Raw genomic sequence first — 21,167 nt, 5'->3', positions numbered from 1 at the left:
GCTGGCCCGGGCCTCCGCTTAAGGCTACAAAATTTCAATTATAGAAGGATAATAAACTCCAACAGAAATGGCTGCCGGCCACGGAGGTAGCAGGAGGCTTGGCTCCGCTCAAGGCTACAAAGTTTCAATTGTAGAAGGTAAATAAATTCCAGATACCAGGGCCTCCGCTTGGGTTGCCAGGGGGCGTGGCTGGCCTGCAAACCACCACAGGTCCCTCGCCCAGGCCGCCCCATGCCCCAAAGGAACCCTGATCTGGGACACCCTTCAGGGCAAACCAGCTGCCCCCCACCCATGCGCCAGGCCTCTATCCTATCTAATAAAAGAGTAATATGCAGATTGACCATCACTCCAACACACAAGATGGCCGCCTCCATGTGGTCAAAGATCCTGCCCCATGTGGACACAAGATAGCCACCACAAGATGGCCAGCTGGGGAGGGCAGTTGGGAGGCACCAGGCCTGCAAGGGAGGGCAGTTGAGAGGGACCAAGCCTGCAAGGGAGGGCAGTTGGAGGCGATCAAGCCTGCAGGGGAGGGCAGTTAGGGGTGACCAGGCCGGCAGAGGAGGGAAGTTAGGGGCAAACAGGCTGGCAGGGGAGCAGTTAGGCATCAATCAGGCTGGCAGGGGAGTGGTTAGGGGGTGATCAGGCTGGCAGGCAGAAGTGGTTAGGGTCAATCAGGAAGGCAGGCAGGCGAGCAGTTGGGAGCCAGCAGTCCTGGATTGTGAGAGGGATCTCAGATTGGAGAGGGTGCAGGATGGGCTGAGGGACACCCCCCCCTCTGTGCACGAATTTTGTGCACCAGGCCTCTAATTAGATATGAAGAGCCAAGGGATAAAACAATTTTTCTGAACTCTGACCTTAATATATAAGATGTGAGGTTTCTTATTGACCTAATAAGGCACAAAGTAAGCATTTTTGAATTTAAAGAAGACTGTATTATATTTCAGGTAAAAAATTATGCTGAGGGCTACACTGCTAAAAGAGGAGTTGCCACCAAATATAAAATCTAAGGAAATAGTTGCTAACTATATAGCCAACAAAAGTCATAAATCCTGAAACTATAACTACATATTTCTGTAATATTTTAATATTTCTACTCTTCAACTTCTACACACACACACACACACACACACACACACACACACACACACTCATTACACATAGAGGCCTAGAATAGGTATATGATTTGGCATACTTATCAATTATAGAGACTCAACAAAATAAGTATCAATCCAACTTATTAACAAGAAAAATACAAGTTGTTACGTCATAAGCCTGACCTGAAGTGAATGAACTATCTATATAATGACCATAACGACTGGTTGCTATGACACCCACTGTGGCCAGCGAACTGGCCCGATCAGGTACATATGTCTCCTTTTTTCCCCATTGACCCAAGAGCTCTCTATGTGGTTTGCTGAGGCTGATCCCTGGCCAGCATTGCAGCTTTATTTATTCCTCTGCTCAAACCTGCTCTTTTTTCATTCTTCCCAGTTACTGTTCTCAAAAGTATCTTTTAATAAGTACTGCCCACTACTGGACTCTCTCACCCCGATCAAGGGTGGGGCCAGCCAGCCAAATGCCACACCCCCCTCCCCCAGGCCAGCCCCACCACATTAGGCCTGCAGCCCCTCCCCCCAGCCAGCCTTGCCCCTGATTGCCCCCCATCCCAATAGGGGGTGGGGCTGACCGACCAACCTTCTGCAGCCCCTCCCCCTGGCTGCCCCACCCCCCGCAGTCCCTCCCTACAGCTGGCCCCGCCACTCTGATTGGCTCTCAGCCCCTCCCCTGATAGGCCCCCACCACCCTGATCAGCCTGTAGCCTCTTCCTTTGGCCGGCCCTTCCCCCCACCTATGATCCCTCCCCCAGGTCGCTGGCCCCAGATTGCACCCCCTACCCCATTTGGGGGCGGGGCCAGCCAGCCCACCACCCCTCCCCATGGCTGGCCACACCCACAATCAGCCCCTCAACCCCAATCAGGGGTGGGGCCTGTCAGTCAATTGCCGGTGGCCCCTCCGCCCAGCCGGCCCAGCCCTGATTGGCCCTGATCGGGGCGGGCTGGCCAACCACCCACCATCTTCTCCTCCCAACAGGCCCAGGCTCGATTGGGGCTGAGCCGGCCAGACCCCACCCATGCATGAATTCGTGCACTGGGCCTCTATTCTTATCTAATAAAGAGGGAATATGCAAGTTGACCATCATGCCATAATGGTCAAGATGGCTGCACCCACAGCAGAGGCAGGGATTCTGTAACACAAGATGGCTGTGCCTACAGTGGAAGCCGAGTTCCTGTAACAAGCATTAATGAGCAATCAGCAGAAACCTGAGGCTGTGTGGCACTGGGTTGGGGCAGGGACCTGAGGCTGTGCCACCCACCCGGCGGAGCTTGACGGGAGACCTGAGGCCACGCCCCCCACCCTGGTGCCAGGCCGGGGGATCTGAGGCCGTGCCCCCTGCCATGTGGGGCTTTACGGGAGACCTCAAGGCATGCCCCGGCCCTGGCCCGGGGGACCTCAGGCTGCACACCCTGCCCCAGGGGACCTCAGGCCGTGCCCCCTGCCCGGTGCCAGACCAGGCGACCTGAGGTTGCACCCCTCCACCTGGCGGGGCTTGACAGGGGTGGGGTCGGCCGGGTCTCGCGTGATTTCGAGGCGCATGTGGGTGGGCGGGGACTTGACTCTGTTTCCCGTGGTGCACCCGAGACTCTGACAGGAGGAAAATTTTCATATACATTTTACTAATTTTCTTTCATCTCTGACACGTCTATTATAGAGAAAGGGCAAATAGCTATATTAAAATATTTTCTCTAATTAATTCCCTTTTAATGTGCATGAAATTTGTGCATCGAGTAACTAGTCTATAATAAACATTAATGTCACATCATTAATTTTTACTGGCTATCTTAAAATTTAAAAAAGAACTTTTAGGCAAAGATTTGGATGAATTGTATCTCATAAATAACTACTTTAGGGGAATTCTGAACTGCTATTTAATACCTTTCCTACAAAAGTAAAGACCTTTCACTATATTTCATAGATCTTAGAAGTGGTTGTCTAAGCTGGAGTCATTCTTTCAAAGACAATCTGCACTTAACCACTTTTGCCACTAGCTGGTAAGTATCCACCAAAGAAATATTATCATAAATGGTTAAAAGCAAAGAGGAAAGGCATGATTGCACTAATACTTCTAAATTAAACAAGAAGAGATGTGAAACATATCACCAGATATTTCTAAACATTTTGCATTTATTTACAAGGCTTTCATTTTTTTACGTCTAATACAGGTAATTCATACAATCAGAAGCCCTGAAAATTTAGGTTTCAACAGCACCTTAATGGGAAAACTATAGAGGTTTTTAACTTTCTTTCCACTGGCATAGATACATAGCACAATGTCTTAAAAAATACTTACTTTGTTTTTTAGCAACTAGTAGGAGCTTTAGAAAAATTTCTGTTTGGGGGCATCATATTCTCTAGTTATGATATTGGTTACAATATAGGTAAATAAAATGGTTTTAAAATGCAATATGGAAAACCAAGCATAAAATCATCACCTCAAAAAATAAGTTTAAAAGAACAGCATTTATTTGTTTATGTTGCCCAACTTGCAAGTGATAAGACTGTAATGGACTTATATTTACCTGCGTTTACTGGGAATCACCCCAACTTCATCACTTTCACCATCTGGTGTAACCTGCCTGGCTTGCCACCATTCATCATCAGAAGCATTAATAACATGGAGGATATCTCCAAATTTGAAGTTCAATCCTTGACTGGGAAGGCCACTGTCTTTAGTTTTGTCATAATCAAAAAGGGCTCTAGAGTAAAAAGAAAAAGTTCACAATTACTTGTTATAATGATGTTATTAATAGTAAATAAACAGGATTCTGAAAATGTTTATAATTTGTGTAATAATTAAACAATATATCACCGCAGGCAAAATAATGCCAACCTCAATTTTGTACTATATATAAGACAATGAGGGAAAAAAACAACACAAAATTAACTTGTTATGGCAATAGTTTGTTATCGGGTATAACTCTTATTTCTTTCAGTGTTGTATAAGAAATTTAAAAAATACCTTTAGTACAATCCAATGACAACCTATATTGAATTCTAAAATGAAGACAAATCTAGAGAGTTGTTTTAAATTAATAAACAAAAGTAAATATTAAGAGATACTCTTCTTCTCTTTATTTTGGACATACTTGGGAAAACAAATTCTCTGATAGATTTGACTCATTAATTGTGAACTATAAGACTAGATCAACAGATTAATTATTTTGCCAGTTATTTATTCCTTTCATTGAGTTAACAGGGTTTTCAGAATCAGTAACAATTTTGAAAAATAACTACAGATGGTTAATAGCTACCAAATATTTTGGAAAAATATTGTATTAATTTAATATAGTAACTGGAAATGTTAAAGAGTATTTTTAGTTTCATAAAAAGAAAATACTGTGTCCTTTGACTTGATTAATTAATGTACAATATTTAAAATAATGAAATTCTTAGAAAGCTTTCTTAGGAAAGGATTTGTTCTAATTTGACAACTGAAAATTAGGACACAAATCATATTCCATTTCATACAACCCAACTTTTAAGAACCGATCTCTTCAAGTAAAACTGAAGAGGGTGGAATTATTTGATGGCTAAATGTATTAACTAGTTAATGGTTTTCAAATGTGTTCTTTCAAGTCTTTCCAGGGAAGTAGGTGTGAGGGAACTAGGTGGGAACCAAAAGTGGGAAGGTTTAAACATATATTAGAGCATTTATAATATATTTCTCAAGAAAAGAATTCTATAGCTGAAAAAATAAAGGTTACTTAGATATAAATGCTAAGTCATTACTCCAATCTATAAATTCTGAAATCTAAGGAACTGTCTTTCTACTAAAAAAATATAGCTGACCTCAAATAATACAAAAGTTAGATACAGTCACTCACTTATTAAATATTTATTTAAAAAGGTAATGGAGTAGATATGGCAAAGATAAAGATGACAAAGATGATGAGAATACAAATAAACATAATATAGAACAGAAAATAAAGTACATAAAAAAAGGAAAATAAAGTACATTAAGAGGTAGAACAAATGCCAGAAGACATTCAGAAAAGGGAAAACACTACATTGAAACATTTTTATTATCATAAATTAATCTTTTGAATTACAAAAGTAATATAACAATATTATTAATGAGCAATGGAGAAAAGAAATCACCCCCAACCTCTATTCCCTAATTTGTACTTAAGCTTTGTCTTTTAATATATTTGATTCATAAAACGGAGCCCATGGAATATCTATGTGAGTTATTGATCATTGGAGTATAATAAACATCTGTTAATCTACTATCCAACAAAAAAATATAAACAAAACCGTTATCAGTAACTCATGTTCACCAATGTATTTTTTCCTCTTGATCCTGATTCCCGCAGATTAAGAGTAAAGTACTCTTAGAAGGTAACCACCATTTTGAATATAGTGTTTATCAGTTCCTTAACCCTCACCTTTTTTTAAAATTTGGTTTTATCACATGTATGTAAATGACTATGTAATCATGTATGGTTTTACTTGTTCCAGAGCTTCACAAATGGTATGTTGCATGTCGCCTTTTGTACTTTGATTTTTTTACTTAAAAAATATGTTTTAATTGGTTTTTAGAGAAAGGGAGAGTGATAGAGGGAGTAAAACACTGATGAGCGAGAAACATCATTGATCAGCTGCCTCCTGCATGCCCTCTACTGGGGATTGAACCTGCAACCTGGGCATGTGCCCAACCAGGAATTGAACCAGTGACCTCCTGGTTTATGGCATGATGAGTAACAACTAAGCACACCAGCCAGGCTATTTTAAACTTTTGAAATTAAAAATATTACTAAAAAGAGTCATAAGACTTCTGGTTAACTATGGCAGACAGGCTATATGTGCCTATTTCCTCACTAAAGTGACCAAAAAAAAAAAAAAAAAAAAAAGACAAATACAAAAGAGAAACAACAACAGGAGAAAAGAGTGTTTAACATCTTTTGGGATGATGGTAACTTAACCTAGTAAAGTGAAGGGAACTCTAAATGGAGTGCCTGAAGAGAGGGATATTGAAATAAGATTTATTCCACAAGATCCTAGAAATGCTTATGAATCAGAGGTGTACAGTTTTTTCTAGGTAGGGAGAGATAAGTTACAATTATGAAAACAGAAGAACTGTTGAAAACACTGTATATAGCACTTAGACCCTCCGGGTTCCTTTTCCTGTTCCCAAACCCATAGAAGGCATGATGTTTAGTTTCCAGAGAAATTCAAAAGCTCTGTAATCTAGAATGTGGTAGGAAGGTGGAAGATGTTGGGCTGAAAACAAAGGGTTAATAAGAAATCTGCACACTGAAAACTGAAATCTAGCAACCTGTTTTATACTCCAGGTAAGAGATTAAAAATTCTTCTCTAGAGATATTTAATGACCCCAAAGACAAGAATGACATGGAGAGGAAGAGGGCAAAGAAAAATTCAATAATCTTCCAGTTAAATCCACTAGCTTCATTCTACATTCATAAAAATAGAAAACAAGGATCACTAAACATTTAAAGATAGCCTCACATATAAAGGAGAAAAAAATCCCCTGAGGAAACAAGAAAACTAGAAAAAAGGAATAGACTAGAAAGCAGAGAATTCAAGAAGCAGAAGAAAACACCCCAAATTCTCCATCAAGGAGAAGTCAAAATAAAGTCATTTTCAGACATGTTAAGACTCAAAAAGTACCTCCCACACATTTCTGTCAGGAATTTACTAGAGGATGTACTCTGGCAAAAATAGGTAAAAGTAAATTGAGAAGGAAGAAAATGTGGAATGTAGGAAACATACTGACACAGTACAGAGCCAAAGGGAATAGGATAATGGCAAAGGCAAGTCCCAGGTGAGAGCTATACAGCAAGTCTATAGAACAAATAGTCCTAGTTGGAACAGAAAGATGGAAAAACTAAACTAATAAGACTGTATGTGGGACCGTGTGTTTCATCATGTAACAAACACTAAAGAGATTAGTAAAGACAAAGGAAGACACTTAATAGTAAATATAGAAAAAATTAGGCAAATGAAAATGAGACAACTATTAAGTCCAGGAAATATGAAGGGTTGCAGAAGAAAATAAGTGTGGTCATAATATACTGCTTGACTATGTAATGACAGGTATTACATAGTCACAAGACTAACTGCTATTAATTTTATTAGAAGTGATAGGACTATGTTTGAGTAATAGGGAAAGAGACAGAATGAGTGGTTTGGTATGAGAAAGTTCTCATCTACCAAGGCAGTAAGTATATACTGTCCAAAGTTGGTAAACTAGAAAACAGCAGTATGTAAATCTTATTTAAAAATTAGAGGCCCAGTGCACAAATTTGTGCACAGGTGGGGGCCGGGCCTGTTGGGAGGAGACAGCGAGAGGTTGGACGGCCAGCCTACCCCGATTGGGCCTGATCAGGGCCGGGCTGATGGGCCGTGGGTAATTGGCTGGTGGGCGCCGCCCCTGATTGGGGTGAGGGGGCTGATTGGGGGTCAGCGGCTGGGATGAGGAGCCGTGGAAGGTTGGCCAGCTGGCTCTGCCCCCAACTGGTGTGGGGGGTGCCGACTGGGGGCAGGGCCAGCTGGGGGGAGGGGCCATGGGTGGTAGCCGCTGGCCTTGCCCCTGATCAGAGTGGGGGGGCCAATTGGGGGAGGATCTGGCTGGGGGAGGGGCTGCAGGAGGTTTGCCAGACAGCCCCACCCCCAGTCAGGGTGGGGGGGCTATCAGGGGTGGGGCTGGCCGGGGGGAGGGGCTGTGGGCTGAGGTGGGCTGATTGGGGGTAGGGCTGGCTGGGGGGAAGGGCCACAAGGGGGTTAGCCAGCCAGCCCCGCCCCTGATCGGGACAGGGAAGGCTGGTCAGGGGTGGGGCCGGCTGGGGGAGGGGCCGAGGGAGGTTGGCTGGCTGGCCCACCTCTGATCAGGCTGGGTTTGCTGGCTGCAGTTTGCTGGTTGTCTGGTCCTTAAGGTGTTCTAGTCGCTGGCTTTTTTTTTTTTGGAGGTAAAGACAAGGGAGTTTGTTAGGAAAACAGAGGATGACTATTTTAGGGAATGAAATTCTAAAAATTGCTGGGAAGTTGCAGTTATTTTTCATTATAAATCTTATATAATTAATAAAAATAAAGTATTCTCTAAAAGTAAAAATAACAAAAAGTGAAGATGACTCATTAAATGTACTTAAAACAAATATAACCTAATGTTTTGAATTTTATGTTTTTATTAAATCAGATATTAAAGGCAACATCTGTTAATTACATTAAACTTAGAAAATAGAGATAAGCAAGAAAAAGAAAAAAAGAGAATATAAAAACATATCTATATTTTTACACTTTCTGTGGGTATCTACATATAAAATACTTCTAACAATTTTGGATCAGAAGAGTTTAATAAATATTGCTAGAATTAGTGGAAAGAGAGAAAAATTTGATACATTTCGGATTCCTTGATCATTGGCAGGGTAGAGGAATGAAAGGGGTAGGAATAGAACATGAGAAGACAGTGAAAAAAGTTTTTCTTTTATTATGTATCATAGAATAAAATTTTTTGAGACAATAAGTCATATCATATATAAACAAGTATAGAGTACATGCTTGTATTGATATATTTATACATACCCAAACATATATAGAATACATGTATATTTTATATAATATATCTCATTTCTCACCAGAAGAATAAAACATATTAGCAATAGGCTCCCCAATATAATCAAAAGAAATGAGAGAATAATTATAAAGAATAATACAGATTACTTGTAGTAATTATCTAAAGTTAAAACAATCCTATATAATAAAAGGCTAATATGCAAACTGACCGAATGGTAGAACTACCGGTCACTATGACGCACCAGGGGAAGCACCGCTCAGTCAGAAGCTGGGCTCATGGCTGGCGAGCACAGTGGTGGTGGCGGGAGCCTTTCCCACTTCTGTGGCAGCACTAAGAATGTCTGACTGCTGGCTTAGGCCTGCTCCCTGGGGAGCGGGCCTAAGCCATCAGTTGGACATCCCCTGAGGGCTCCTGGACTGCGAGAGGCCTCAGGCTGGCCTGAGGGACCCCCCGGAGTGCCTGAATTTTTTGTGTATTGGGCCTCTAGAAGTATAATAAAGTACTAAGTAAAAGCTATACTAAAAAAAGGATACAAAATACAAATAAATAGGATATCTATATTTGTCACATTAGCCAAAGAAATGCAAAAGAACAATTTATGTACTAATGGTATCAATATAATATTATTAGATTTATGCTGCCACATTAATCTTATGTATAGAAAAATTATTTTCTCCCAAGTGTTTAAAAAAATGCATGTATAAATTTCCTGAATCTGTACTCTTTTGCTGAGATTATTCACATTTGAAGCTAATATTTATATATGCTCTTTTTGCTATTATAAAAATTGCCAAGGTAATTGTTACTCAAGTGGAGACTATTTCATTACAAAAGAATATAGGTAAAATATTAGTGTTGGATGATATAACATATCAAACTACAATACTGATTCAGTAAAATAACCACCTTAAAATTTTTTTCGTCCACGTTTATTTTGTTTTTCTTTACTATTTTTATTCAAGGGATTATATAAATATCATTAATTAAATTATAACAATATTCCAACTCTTGAAAGATCAGAAAATCAACTGTAAAAAATTTTCCTTGGTTTGCAACTTATTTTTCTACTAGAGGCCCAGTGTGCATGAAATCGTGCGTGGTTAGGGTCCCTAGGACCAGCCTGGCCTCTGTCGCATGGCCTCTGTTGCCCTGCGATGCTCCACAATGCTTGCGGCCGCCCCTCGAAGCTCACCGCTGGACGCTCTGCAAAACTCACCCCGTCCTGCCACTGCTCCCCGAGGCTCCTGGACCCTGCAACTGCTCTGCGAAACTCCCCCGCCCCGAGACTGCTTCGCGAAACTTGCTGCCGCCTGGGTGACTGCTCCGCTAAGCTCACAGCGACCCTGCGAAGCAGCCCACCACCACCGCTCAACAGTCCCCAGTCCTGCCCGGCTGCCAGCCCCGTCTTGGTGAACGGCTCGGGGGCTGGGGGAGATGGGGGACCGAGAGGTGCTCCATGCACTTCATGGTGACCGGTCGCCTGCTCGGTTGTGATGCCACCTAGCTCTTCATATGTATTAGGATAGCAAAACTAAGTCAGTAATAGTGAAAATCCTGAAAGAATTTACATGCATAAATAAGATTTGCCATAATTAGAATTAAAAAAAAAAATTTACCTGACATAGAGGGATCGCTTCTGGCTTGTTCGAAGAGAACCTGATCCTGAACTAATGCTACTATTCATCATTTGCTCCCGTAAGTCATGTATTTTGGCTTCAAAACGACTGTATTCTGATGAAAGAACAAGAGAAATAAACTTAAGTTTTATATTCTAAAAACTTAAGTCACTTAAAGTATTAAATATGTAACCTGACCTATAATTGGTTAAAGGTGGTTAGAACCTTAAGAGAGTAACAATTTGCCCATTATGTATATTTCAAAAATTAATAATCTTTTAAATGTACCATAAATTAGTATTGGCTGAATTTGAATTTTCACATGTTATTTTAAAGTTCATATCACATTTAATCAATTAAAAGGCAATTTTCATACAACATATACCAGTATGAATCTTACATTACTGTCTAATTTAACTGTAAATTAAAAAAACTAAAAATAAAAACTTATTGTAATTTTTATACTTAAAAAAAAAAAGAAACCTATAATTATACTAGATGCTCTGTTTACTGACTTTTTCTCTGTGAGGAAATCAGTTATCCTTATATTCTTAAATATAGAACTTATGTAGGGTCAATAATATGGGAAAAATAGGCCTTAAAAACGGATAAATGAAGTTAAATTTACCTTAACTCATTTTATAATTTATAAATCTTCAAAATGCCAAAATAAGACACAAAAACAATCTGAAGTAGAAAACATTTTTATTTAAGGTATTTTTAATATGACAGAAACCTTTCAATTTTTTTACTTGCAGAATTTTTGCCATCTGGAAAAAAATGAGAAAGTTTTATTTTTAACTTAAAGGATCCTATCTCTTTTATAGATTTCTTTCCATGTTACTGCAGGTTTTTTTTTTTTTTTCTTCTTTTTCTTCTCTGCTCACATTTTGGTATAGTCAGCTAGAAAAGGCCATATGTTGATACTGGCTGTCATCTGGAATCTCGTCTGGTGCTACTGGTTGGAACATCTCCATGTAGCTTCTTCATATGACTGCTTGGTTTTCTCAGAGGAAATAGAATCAAGATAACAAAAAAAGCATTTTTGTGGAGGTTCTGATTAAAAGGCACAGTAGGTGGGCACTGTACTCACCTCCTCACATGACCACTTCAAAATTACAACTAAATTATAGAACAAGCAACCTGGATAACCATCTGAAGACTAATTAAACAGAAGTCCTATAATCTATACTAATAAAACGGTAATATGCTAATTAGAATGGGTTGACTGACCATCTTCTGGACACCTGACTTCCTTCCAGACAAAGTCATGGTGGTGGGGGCCAAGAAAGAGGCAGTTAGGGGTGATCAAGTTGGCAGGGGAGGGCAGTTGGGGGCAACATGAGGCTGGCAGGGGGTTAGGGGCAATCAGGCCGGCAGGGGAGGGCAGTTGGAGGTGAGATAAGTCCTGCAGGGGAGGGAGGGTGGGGACGAGATCAGTCCTGCAGGGGAGGGAAGTTGGGGGCAAGATCAGGCCGGCAGGGGAGGGCAGTTAGGGGCGATCAGGCAGGCAGAGGCAGTTAAGGGCAATCAGGCAGGTGAGCGGTTAGGAGCCAGTGGTCCCAGATTGTGAGAGGGATGTCCGACTGCCGGTTTAGGCCCGATCCCACCCAATCCCAATCTACTAGATATATCCCCTAAGGGGTCCCCGATTGGAGAGGGTGCAGGCTGGCTGAGGGAACCCCCCTCCCATGCACGAATTTCGTGCACCGGGCCACTAGTTAAGAATATAAAGCAGCAGCCATGTAGAGACTGGTAGGAGGAGTGGAGAAATGAAATGGGCTGGCTCCCACACCCTTGTGTGGTGCTTGAGAATCCGGGGGGTTAATTAGCTACAGAGGTTCCCCCTGAGGAGTGAGGGGACTGGGCCCCATGCTTGGTCCCCTAGTCCAGAACACTAGCGTCAGGAAGAGGAACCCACATAACATCTGTCTGTGATAATCAGTGGGAATTCTATCTGTTGGGATGAGAAAGAATGATGCTGGGAACCCAGGCATCTTCTTAAAGGGCCAGTGCACAAACTCTTGCTCGCATGGGCTCAGCTCCAAAGAAGACACAGTGGATGAGGAAGTCCACCAGAGACAACAGGGAGAAACTGAGTTGTGTGGCTTCTGGGCAAGAGCTGGAGGGACTCCTGCCATTGTCCCTGTGTTGAGTCCTCCCACCACACAGCCAAATCTAAATCTACACTGGCTTAGTGGACTCCATTAGCTCCACCCTGATGACTCCCTGCCCAACCCAACTTGTACATATCGAGGCTCTCTCAGCACCAATCAGCCTAGAATTGCGTTGCAGTCTTTCTTAAAAAACTTTGGAGAAATTCTGGTCAAGCTCAGAGAGGTGCCAGAGATGTACAGGGAGAAACTGAGTTGTGTGGCTTTAGGACAAGACTGGAAGAATGGCTGCCATTATCTGTGCTGAGCCCCATCCCACATGGCCTAAGGGCATCGTATTTCCTGTGGTAAGCCCTCCCCCGACATGGCCAAATCTGAATCTGTATTAGCCTGGTGAACTGTACTGACTCTACCCTGAGGACTCCCTGAGACCCTATCCTAGCCAACTCAAGATGTGGTTGGAGGCTCTTTCAACATCAACAAGCCTGGGTCTGCTTTGCAGTCTCTCTTAAAAACTCTCAAGGAATTCTGTCCAGTTCAGGGGGTGGTGGGAGCCAGACACATAGAAAGAAAAACTGTGTTGCATGGCTTCAGGGTGAGTGCTGGAGGGACAGTTGTGTTGAGCCCTCCTTCCACATGGCCAAATCTGAATCTGAATTAACCTGGTGAATTCCACTAGTTCCAGCTTGATGACTACTGGAGACCTCACCCTACTGCAAAGGTCTGCAGGCCCCAGGTGGGTGGTAGCTGGCCTTGGTGTACCCTGAGACTTTTGCTGAGTGGCCTCAGGCTCAGATCTGGGGCTAACCCTGGTGACTCCCTGAGATTCTGCATCAACCCAACTTATATACCATTGCAGGCTCTTTCATCGGCTAAGCCTTACTGGAGGTCTTGGGGTGCCTTGGGCCTTTTGCAGACCTACCGCAGGCCCAGTACTGGTGGTAGCCAGTGTTGGTTCTCAGTGTGGCCCCTCGCACGAGCATCCAGGCTCAGCACAGGCATTAACCAATGGCAGATCATTTTGCAGCTCCTAATAAGTAATGTTGGGCCAGTCATAGGTAGCATTTGACATTGACCTGCAATAAAGTCCCTCCCAAGAGGCCCCAGAACCAACATACTTGTAGGCTGGCATCAGACCACAACAGAGCACCACTGGGTTAGCTCCACAAGTAGCACACCTAAAATAAGATCTTGGCAGGCAACAGACCCCACTGGGGCAAATCCGACTCCATGGAGTCAGCCCCTGTACAGTAGCTTGTACGCTATGGTCGTGGCCAATCCTTACAGCAGTTAGCCTGAGGTTCAATTCTACCCGCTGACATTCCAATAGCAATCAAGGTCCAACTACAACAGAGAGCATACCCAATCTACACAAACACTCCTAAAGCACCTGCTAAGTGATCAGGAAGACTGTGCCACTGGGCTCCACAGGACATCTACAACATAATGCCACCCTGCCAAGACTGGGAGATGTAGCATACTAGTATACACCTAATACATAGAAACAAACACAAAAGGTAGTCAAAATGAGGAGACAAAGAAATATGTCCAGAATACAAGAACAGGAGAAATATCCAGCAAAAGAACTTAATGAAATGGAGGAAAGCAATATACTAGATACAGTGTTCAAAACACTGGTCATAAGGATGCTTAAGGACTTTAGAGGAAGAATAAATGAACTCAGTGAGAACTTTAACAAAGTGATAGTAAGCATAAAAAAAGAATATAGAAACCATAAAAGAAGAACCAGTCAGAAATGAAGAATACACTAGGAATCAACAGCAGATTAGATGAAGCAGAGGGTCAAATCAGCAATTTGGAAGATAAGGTTAATAGAAAATACCCAATCAGAATAGCAAAAAGAATAAAGAAAAATGAGGGTAGTTTAAGGGACCTTTGGGGCAACATTAAACGTAACAACATTCACATCAGGGGGGTACCAGAAGAAGAGCACAAAGGATTAAGAACCTATTTAAAGAAATAATGTCTGGAACCTTCCCTAACCTGGCAAAGAAAAAAGACATACAAATCCAAGAAGGGCAGAGTCCCAAACAAGAAGAACCCATAGAAGCCCACACTAAGATACATTGTAAATTAAAATACCAAAGGTTAAAGAGAAAATATTACAAACAGCAAGAAAAAAAGCAGTTAGTTACCTGCAAGGGAGCTCCCTTAAGACTGTCTGATGATTTCTCAACAGAAACTTTTCAGGCCAGAAAGGATTGGCACAAAATAGTTAAAGTGATACAAATGAAAAGCAAGGACCTAAACCAAGACTACTCTACCCAGAAAGGCTATCACTTAACCTTTGCACTCGCTTGCTTTTTTCTCGATTCCTTTATTCTAATGCTAACCGTGTCGAGTCACACTCGACATCCGAGTGCAAAAGGTTAAAATTGAAGGAGAGACAAAGACCTTCCCAGAGAAGAAAAAGCTACTCAACCAGTATTACAAGAAATGTTAAAGGGACAAGAAGCAGAAAGAAGAAAGGAGGAGAAGAAGAAGAAGCAAGAATGAAGAAGAAGGAGAAGTAGAAGAGAGAAAAAGAGAGAAGAAAGAAGAGGAAAGAAGAAGAAAGAAGAAGAGAAGTTGAAGGAGCAGGAGGAGGAAGAAGAAAAAGAGGAAGAAAAAAGATTATAAATATAAATAATACAAGGATGATAACTGCATACTATCAATAGTTACTTTAAGAGACCCACTTCAGATTGAAAGACTCATAAACTGAAAGTAAGGAAATGGAGAAAGATATTCCATGCAAAACAACAAAAAAAGTTGGGGTAGCAATGTTTATATCAGACAAAATAGACTTTAAAACAAAGTCCATAATAAGAGACAAAGAAAGACATTACATAAAAATAAAGGATCAACCCAATAAGTGGATATAACCCTTGTAAACATTTATGTTCCCAACACAGGAGCATCTAAATATATAAAGCAAACATTGATAGACATAAAGAAAGAGATCGACAATAATACAGTTACAATCGGGGAATTGAACACCCCATTGTCATCTATGGATGGATCTTCCAGACAGAAACTCAACAAGGACAAAGCAGCCTTAAATAACATATTAGACCAAATGAATTTAATTTATATATTTTTTAGAGTATTTTACCAGAAAGCAGCAAAATATATTCTTTTCAAATGCACAACATTTTCTAGGATAGATGACATGTTAAGCCACAAAACATGTCTCAATAAACTTAAGAAGACTGAAATTATACCAAGCATCTTCTTTGACCACAATAGTATGAAAATAGAAATCAACTACAAAAAAAAAAACCCTGAAAACCACACAAACGCATGGATGCTAAGTAACATGTTACAGAACAATGAAAAGGCTAAGAGTTTTTAGATCAAGGAAGGAATCAAAAGATAACTTGAAACAAATGAAAATGAAAACACAACAACCAAAAATCTATAGGACACTGAGAAAGCAGTCCTAAAGGGAAATTCATAGCAGTACAGGCCTACCTCAAGAAACAAGAACAATCTAACCTTACACTTAAAGGAATTTGAAAAAGAACAATGAACAAAGATAAAAGTGAGTAGAAGGAAGAAAATAATAAAGATCAGAGCAGAAATAGATAAAATAAGAGTATAAAAAACAATACTAAAGATCAATGAAAACAAGAGCTGGTTCTTGGAAAAGATAAACAAAATGGATAAACCTTTAACCAGACTCAATCAAGAAAAAGAGAGAGGACCCAAATAAATAAAATCAGAAATAAAAGAGAAGTGACAACTGATATCACAAAAACAAAAAGGATTATAAGAAAATATTATAAATAATTATATGCCAATAAATTGAACCATCTGGAAAAATTGGATATTTTAAAAACCTACAACCTTCCAAAACTAAATCAAGAAGAGACAGAAAATCTGAATGGACAGATTACTACCAATGAAACTAAATCAGTAATATAAAATCTCCCAACAAACAAAAATTCTGGACGAGGTGGCTTCACAGGTTAATTTTACCAAACATTCAAAGAAGAATTAACACCTATTCCTCGCAAGTAATTCCAAAAAATTTAAGAAGAGGGAAGACTCCCAAGCTCATTTTATGAGGCCAGCATTATCCTAATTATAAAACCAGATGAAGACATTACAAAAAAGCAAATTACAGGCCAATATCCCTGATGAACATATGTGCAAAAATCCTCAAAGTATTAGTAAACTGAATTCAGCAGTAGATAAAAAAGACCATACACCGTGATTAAGTGGGATTTATTCCTTCCTTACAAAGTTGGTTCAATATTCACGAATCAATTACTGTGATACACCACATAGACAAAATGAAGGATTAGAATCATGAACATATTAACAGATGCAGAAAAACATTAGACACTTGACAAAACCCAGCATCTATCTACCTATCTACCTATCTATCTATCTATCTATCTATCTATCTATCTATCTATCTATCTATCTATCTAAAGCCAAGTGACTGGAACGCCGGGACGACCAGAACAACCGGTTGCTTTGACGTGCACTGCGGCCCCAATTGGTCCCCTCCATCCCGGCTGGCCTGGCCCCAATTGGCCCCAATAGGGGCGGGCCCGCCTGACCCCACCCATACACGAATTTGTGCACCAGACCTGTAGTTTATAATAAAAACTCTCAGCAAAGTGGGAATAGAGGGAATGTACCTCAACATAATAAAGGCCATATATATTACAAATCCATAGCTAACAACATACTCAATGGGGAGAAGCTAAAGTGTTTTCCTTAAGATCAGGAGCAAGACGGGTTTGTCCACTTTCACTACTTTTATTCAACATAGTATTTGAAGTCCTATCCACAAAAAATCAGACAAGAAAAATAAAAGGCATCCAAATTGGAAAGGAAGAAGTAAAACTGTCATTATTTGCAGATGACATGAAATGATGTATAGAGAATCTAAAGATTCCACCAAAAAACTATCAGAACCAATAAACAAATTCAGCAAAGTAGCAGGATACAAATACAGTATTTGGAAATTGGTTGCACTTTTATACACCAATAATAAACTATCAGAAAGGGAAATCAAGAAAACAATTTCATTTACAATTGCATAAAAATAACACACTGAGAAATAAATTTAACCAAGGATCTAAAAGACCTATACTTGGAAATTATAAAACACGGAAGAAAGAAACTGAAGAAGATACTATCTAAAAATAGATAGTATATATCTTACTATACTATCTATTTTTTAACACAGTATATGCTTCCATTGATTAAGCTCCTAGGGCAATGGAAACTAAAGAGAAAATAAACAAATGGGACTACATCAAAATAAAAAGCTTCTGCACAGCAAAAGAAACCATCAACAAAACAAAAAGAAAGCCCACTGTATGGGAGAACATATTTGCCAATGTTATCTCCGATAAGGGTTTAATCTCCAACATTTACAGGGAACTCATACAACTTAACAAAAGGAAGATAAACAACCCAATCAAAAAATGGGCAACGGATCTAAATAGATACTTTTCAAAAGGACATAAGGAAGGCCAAGAGACATATGAAAACATGCTCAAAGTCACTAATCATATGAGAAATGCAAATCAAAACGACAATGAGGTACCATCTCACACCTGTCAGAATGGCTATCATCAACAAATGAACAAATGACAAGTGCTGGCGAGGATGCAGAGAAAATGGAACCCTCATGCACTGCTGGTGCGAATGCAGACTGGTGCAGCCACTGTGGAAAACAGTATGGAGTTCCTCATAAAACTAAAAAAATGGAACTCCCATTTGACCCAGTGATCCGACTTCTAGGAATATATCCCAAGAAAACAGAAACACCAATCAGAAAGGATATATGCACCCCCATGTTCATAGCAGCACAATTTACAATAGCTAAGATTTGGAAACAGCCTGGGATGGGGGAGGAGGGTGCACCTTGAGGTCCCCCGTCAAGTCCTGATGTGCGGGGGGCGCGGCCTGAGGTTCCCCTGGCCTAATGCCAGGGTGGGGGGCATGGCCTGAGGTCCCCTGGCCTGGCACCGAGGCGTGGGGCACACCTTGAGGTCCCCTGTCAAACCCCGCCAGGCAGAGGGCACAGCCTGAGGTCTCCCGGCCTGGCGCTGGGGGCACAACCTGAGGTTCCTCAGCCTGGCACCAAGGTGGGGGGCATGGCCTGAGGTCCCCTGTCAAGCCCCATGGGGGCGGGGTGGGGGGAGCAGCTTCAGGGCCCTGCTGATTGCCCCTTAAGGCTAGTTACGGGAACTCGGCTTCCGCTGTGGGCACAGCCATCTTGTGTTACGGACTGCCCCCTGCCTCTGCTGTGGGCGTCGACATATTTGTGGTGGAAAGATGGTCAACTTGCATATTCCCTCTTTATTATATAGGACAAGTTATTTTACAAACAGGTCAGATCCCATCAGATTTTCTCATAAAACTAGTCTTACAACAAGAGCAAATAACTGGTCTGGGAGTTTGTATAGTTTAAAAAGACAGTTGAGCCCTGATGTTTCCTTGAGTGAGGATTAACAACAAAAGACAGTTAAGAGTAAGCATGATTAGTCCTGATCAGTGAGGCTCAGTGGTTAAAGTGTTGGCCCCTACACTGAAGGAACTCGGGTTCAATTCCCAGTCAAGGGTACATCCCTGGCTCGGTCGGGGTGTGCAGGAGGCAACCAATGGATGTGTCTCTCTCACAGCAATCTTTCTTGTGAAGCCACGGCCAGCGTGGCCTCGGGTTCAAAGGCTTGGAGAAAGAGCTGACATGCAAATTGATACACAAGACAAGAAATATAAATTTGGAAATTATGGGGAAGCCAGGGAAAGCTTAGCTGTAGTAGCCAAGTTCCATTGAATCTCCGTTCCCATCTGCTTTTATTTACTAGAATACAAAATTGCCTTTTAGGAATGCAATGGTAATGTTTAGTAAACAGTAAGATTATTAGGTTGGGGGAGTTTGCTTTAGGCCAATGAGTCAGCAGTAGGTAATAAAATGCAAATATTCACCCTGTGAATATTCAAAGAGCCCAATTCAGCCTTCTGACCAGACTTCTCATTGCTGCGCCCCCCCCACCCCACACTTAAGAATCAATGTAAAAAATATCCTCGGGTGAGGATTAAGAAAAAAAGAGTAAGCATGATTATTGTTAAGTTACTCTTCAAAAGTCAACATTAATATGTAACATTCTTTTATTATCCTTTGAAATATAATAGGAAATATAAAGTATAAACATTAGTAGGCTGTTTAGTATAACAACTGTCAACTTGGGAAATCTTTTAACCTGTAAAGACACAGCTAAAATACAAATAGATCAATGATTCTCATCATTGATGTTTCTATCTCTCTCTCCCTGTCTGAAATCAATAAAAACATATTAAAAAATAAAAATTAGAACATTAGGTTTTTACTTAATCTATATAATATCTGTATGAATTTCCTTGCATAAGAGTTCTGGTTCTCAAGATACTGGGGAATAACAGAATTAGAGTACTGCATGAGGACTTACTTGTTTTATCCAATATTACATTCACAAGTCTTAAAATACCACCACCAACACTACAACTAAGATAGTATCATTGACAAGAGTTAACTATTTTCCCTAGTTCTTTTTATCCTTAGAGTATGACATTCTAGGGATATACAGGGGTGGGCAAAAGCAAGTTTACAGTTGTTCATATGGAAAATATAATAATTGATAAGTAATAATACAAGAATAAACACTATTTTGAGTACCCACGACTGTAAACTTACTTTTGCCCACCCCTGTATAAATTTATGAAGGCTTGTCTTTTGTGTATGTGTATACAAATAGACTTCACAGTGAGACTGTATTCTAGTTACTATTGCTTTATAAAGATTAGTGGATTAAACAGTAACCATTTTATGGATTCTGTTGGTTAAGAATTCAGACATCATTTTGGCTGGATGTTTGTTGTGGCATAGACTGAGGTCACTTAATGGGGTTTAGCTGGTGGAGGAGCTGTTTAGTAGAAGGGTCTAAAATAGCTTCACCCTGCCTTGTCTTGTGTATTGGTGGTCCTGGATGGAAGTCTGGGGTCAGAGCACCAACATGTGACCTCTGCAGCGTGGGGTTTTGAGGGCAGTCAGACTTCTTATATGGTGTCTGGCTTCTCCCAGAACAAGATCCCAAAAGAACCAGGCAGGAGTTTCATGACCATTTATAATCTAACCTTGAAAGTCACATATGATTATTTCTACCACATTCTCTTGTTTACAAATGAATAATAAGACCAGTCCAAATTCAAGGAGAGACTTTGCCTCTTGATGGGGGGAATGACAAGGTTACACAGCACAAGAACACATGGGATGCAGGTATCTTTGGAAAATATCTTTCATAAGCTATCTATACTAATAAAAGGGTAATATGCTAATTAAACCGGGAGACCTTCCAGACGTCTTTCTGGACAAAGCCATGGTGGCGGGGCTGAGGTAGAGGTGGTTAGGGGCGATCAGGCCAGGAGGGAAGGGTAGTTGGGGACGAGCAGGCTGGCTGGGGGTTGGCAGTTGGGGGCGAGCAGGCCGACAGTGGGGGACAGTTGGGGGCGAGCAGGCCAGCTGGGGGGGCAGTTGGGGGTGAGCAGGCCGATAGTGGGGGCCAGTTGGGGGCAAATGGGCTGGCAGGGGGGGCAGTTGGGGGTGAGGCTAGCAGGGGAGGGCAGTTGGGAGCGAGCAGGTGGGCAGTTGGGGGCGAGCAGGTGGGCAGGGGGGCAGTTGGAGGCAAGCAGGCCGGCAGGGGGGTCAGTTGGGGGCGAGCAGGCCGGCAGGGGAGGGCAGCTGGGGGTGAGATCAGGCCAGCAGGCAGGTGAGTAGTT

General features: G+C 41.3%; 1 protein-coding gene across 9 annotated transcripts in view; it reads right to left on the bottom strand.

The window, feature by feature from the left end:
• The window catches only part of DLG1 (discs large MAGUK scaffold protein 1), a 254,396-nt gene that overhangs the window by 42,226 nt on the left and 191,003 nt on the right, over positions 1 to 21,167 (bottom strand). For all 9 annotated transcript variants that reach the window (XM_079766511.1, XM_079766513.1, XM_079766510.1 and 6 more), the window contains 2 exons: positions 10,270 to 10,384; positions 3,642 to 3,818 (listed from right to left, as the gene is read on the bottom strand). In XM_079766511.1, the coding sequence (XP_079622637.1) occupies positions 3,642 to 3,818; positions 10,270 to 10,384 (292 nt within the window). The remainder of the gene's footprint in view (positions 1 to 3,641; positions 3,819 to 10,269; positions 10,385 to 21,167) is intronic.

Source organism: Cnephaeus nilssonii (assembly GCF_951640355.1).
Source record: "Cnephaeus nilssonii genome assembly, chromosome: 3".
In the NCBI taxonomy this organism is placed as follows: domain Eukaryota; kingdom Metazoa; phylum Chordata; class Mammalia; order Chiroptera; family Vespertilionidae; genus Cnephaeus; species Cnephaeus nilssonii.
The sequence above is the reverse complement of the archived record's forward strand: the minus strand, read 5'-3'. Positions and strand labels throughout refer to the sequence as shown.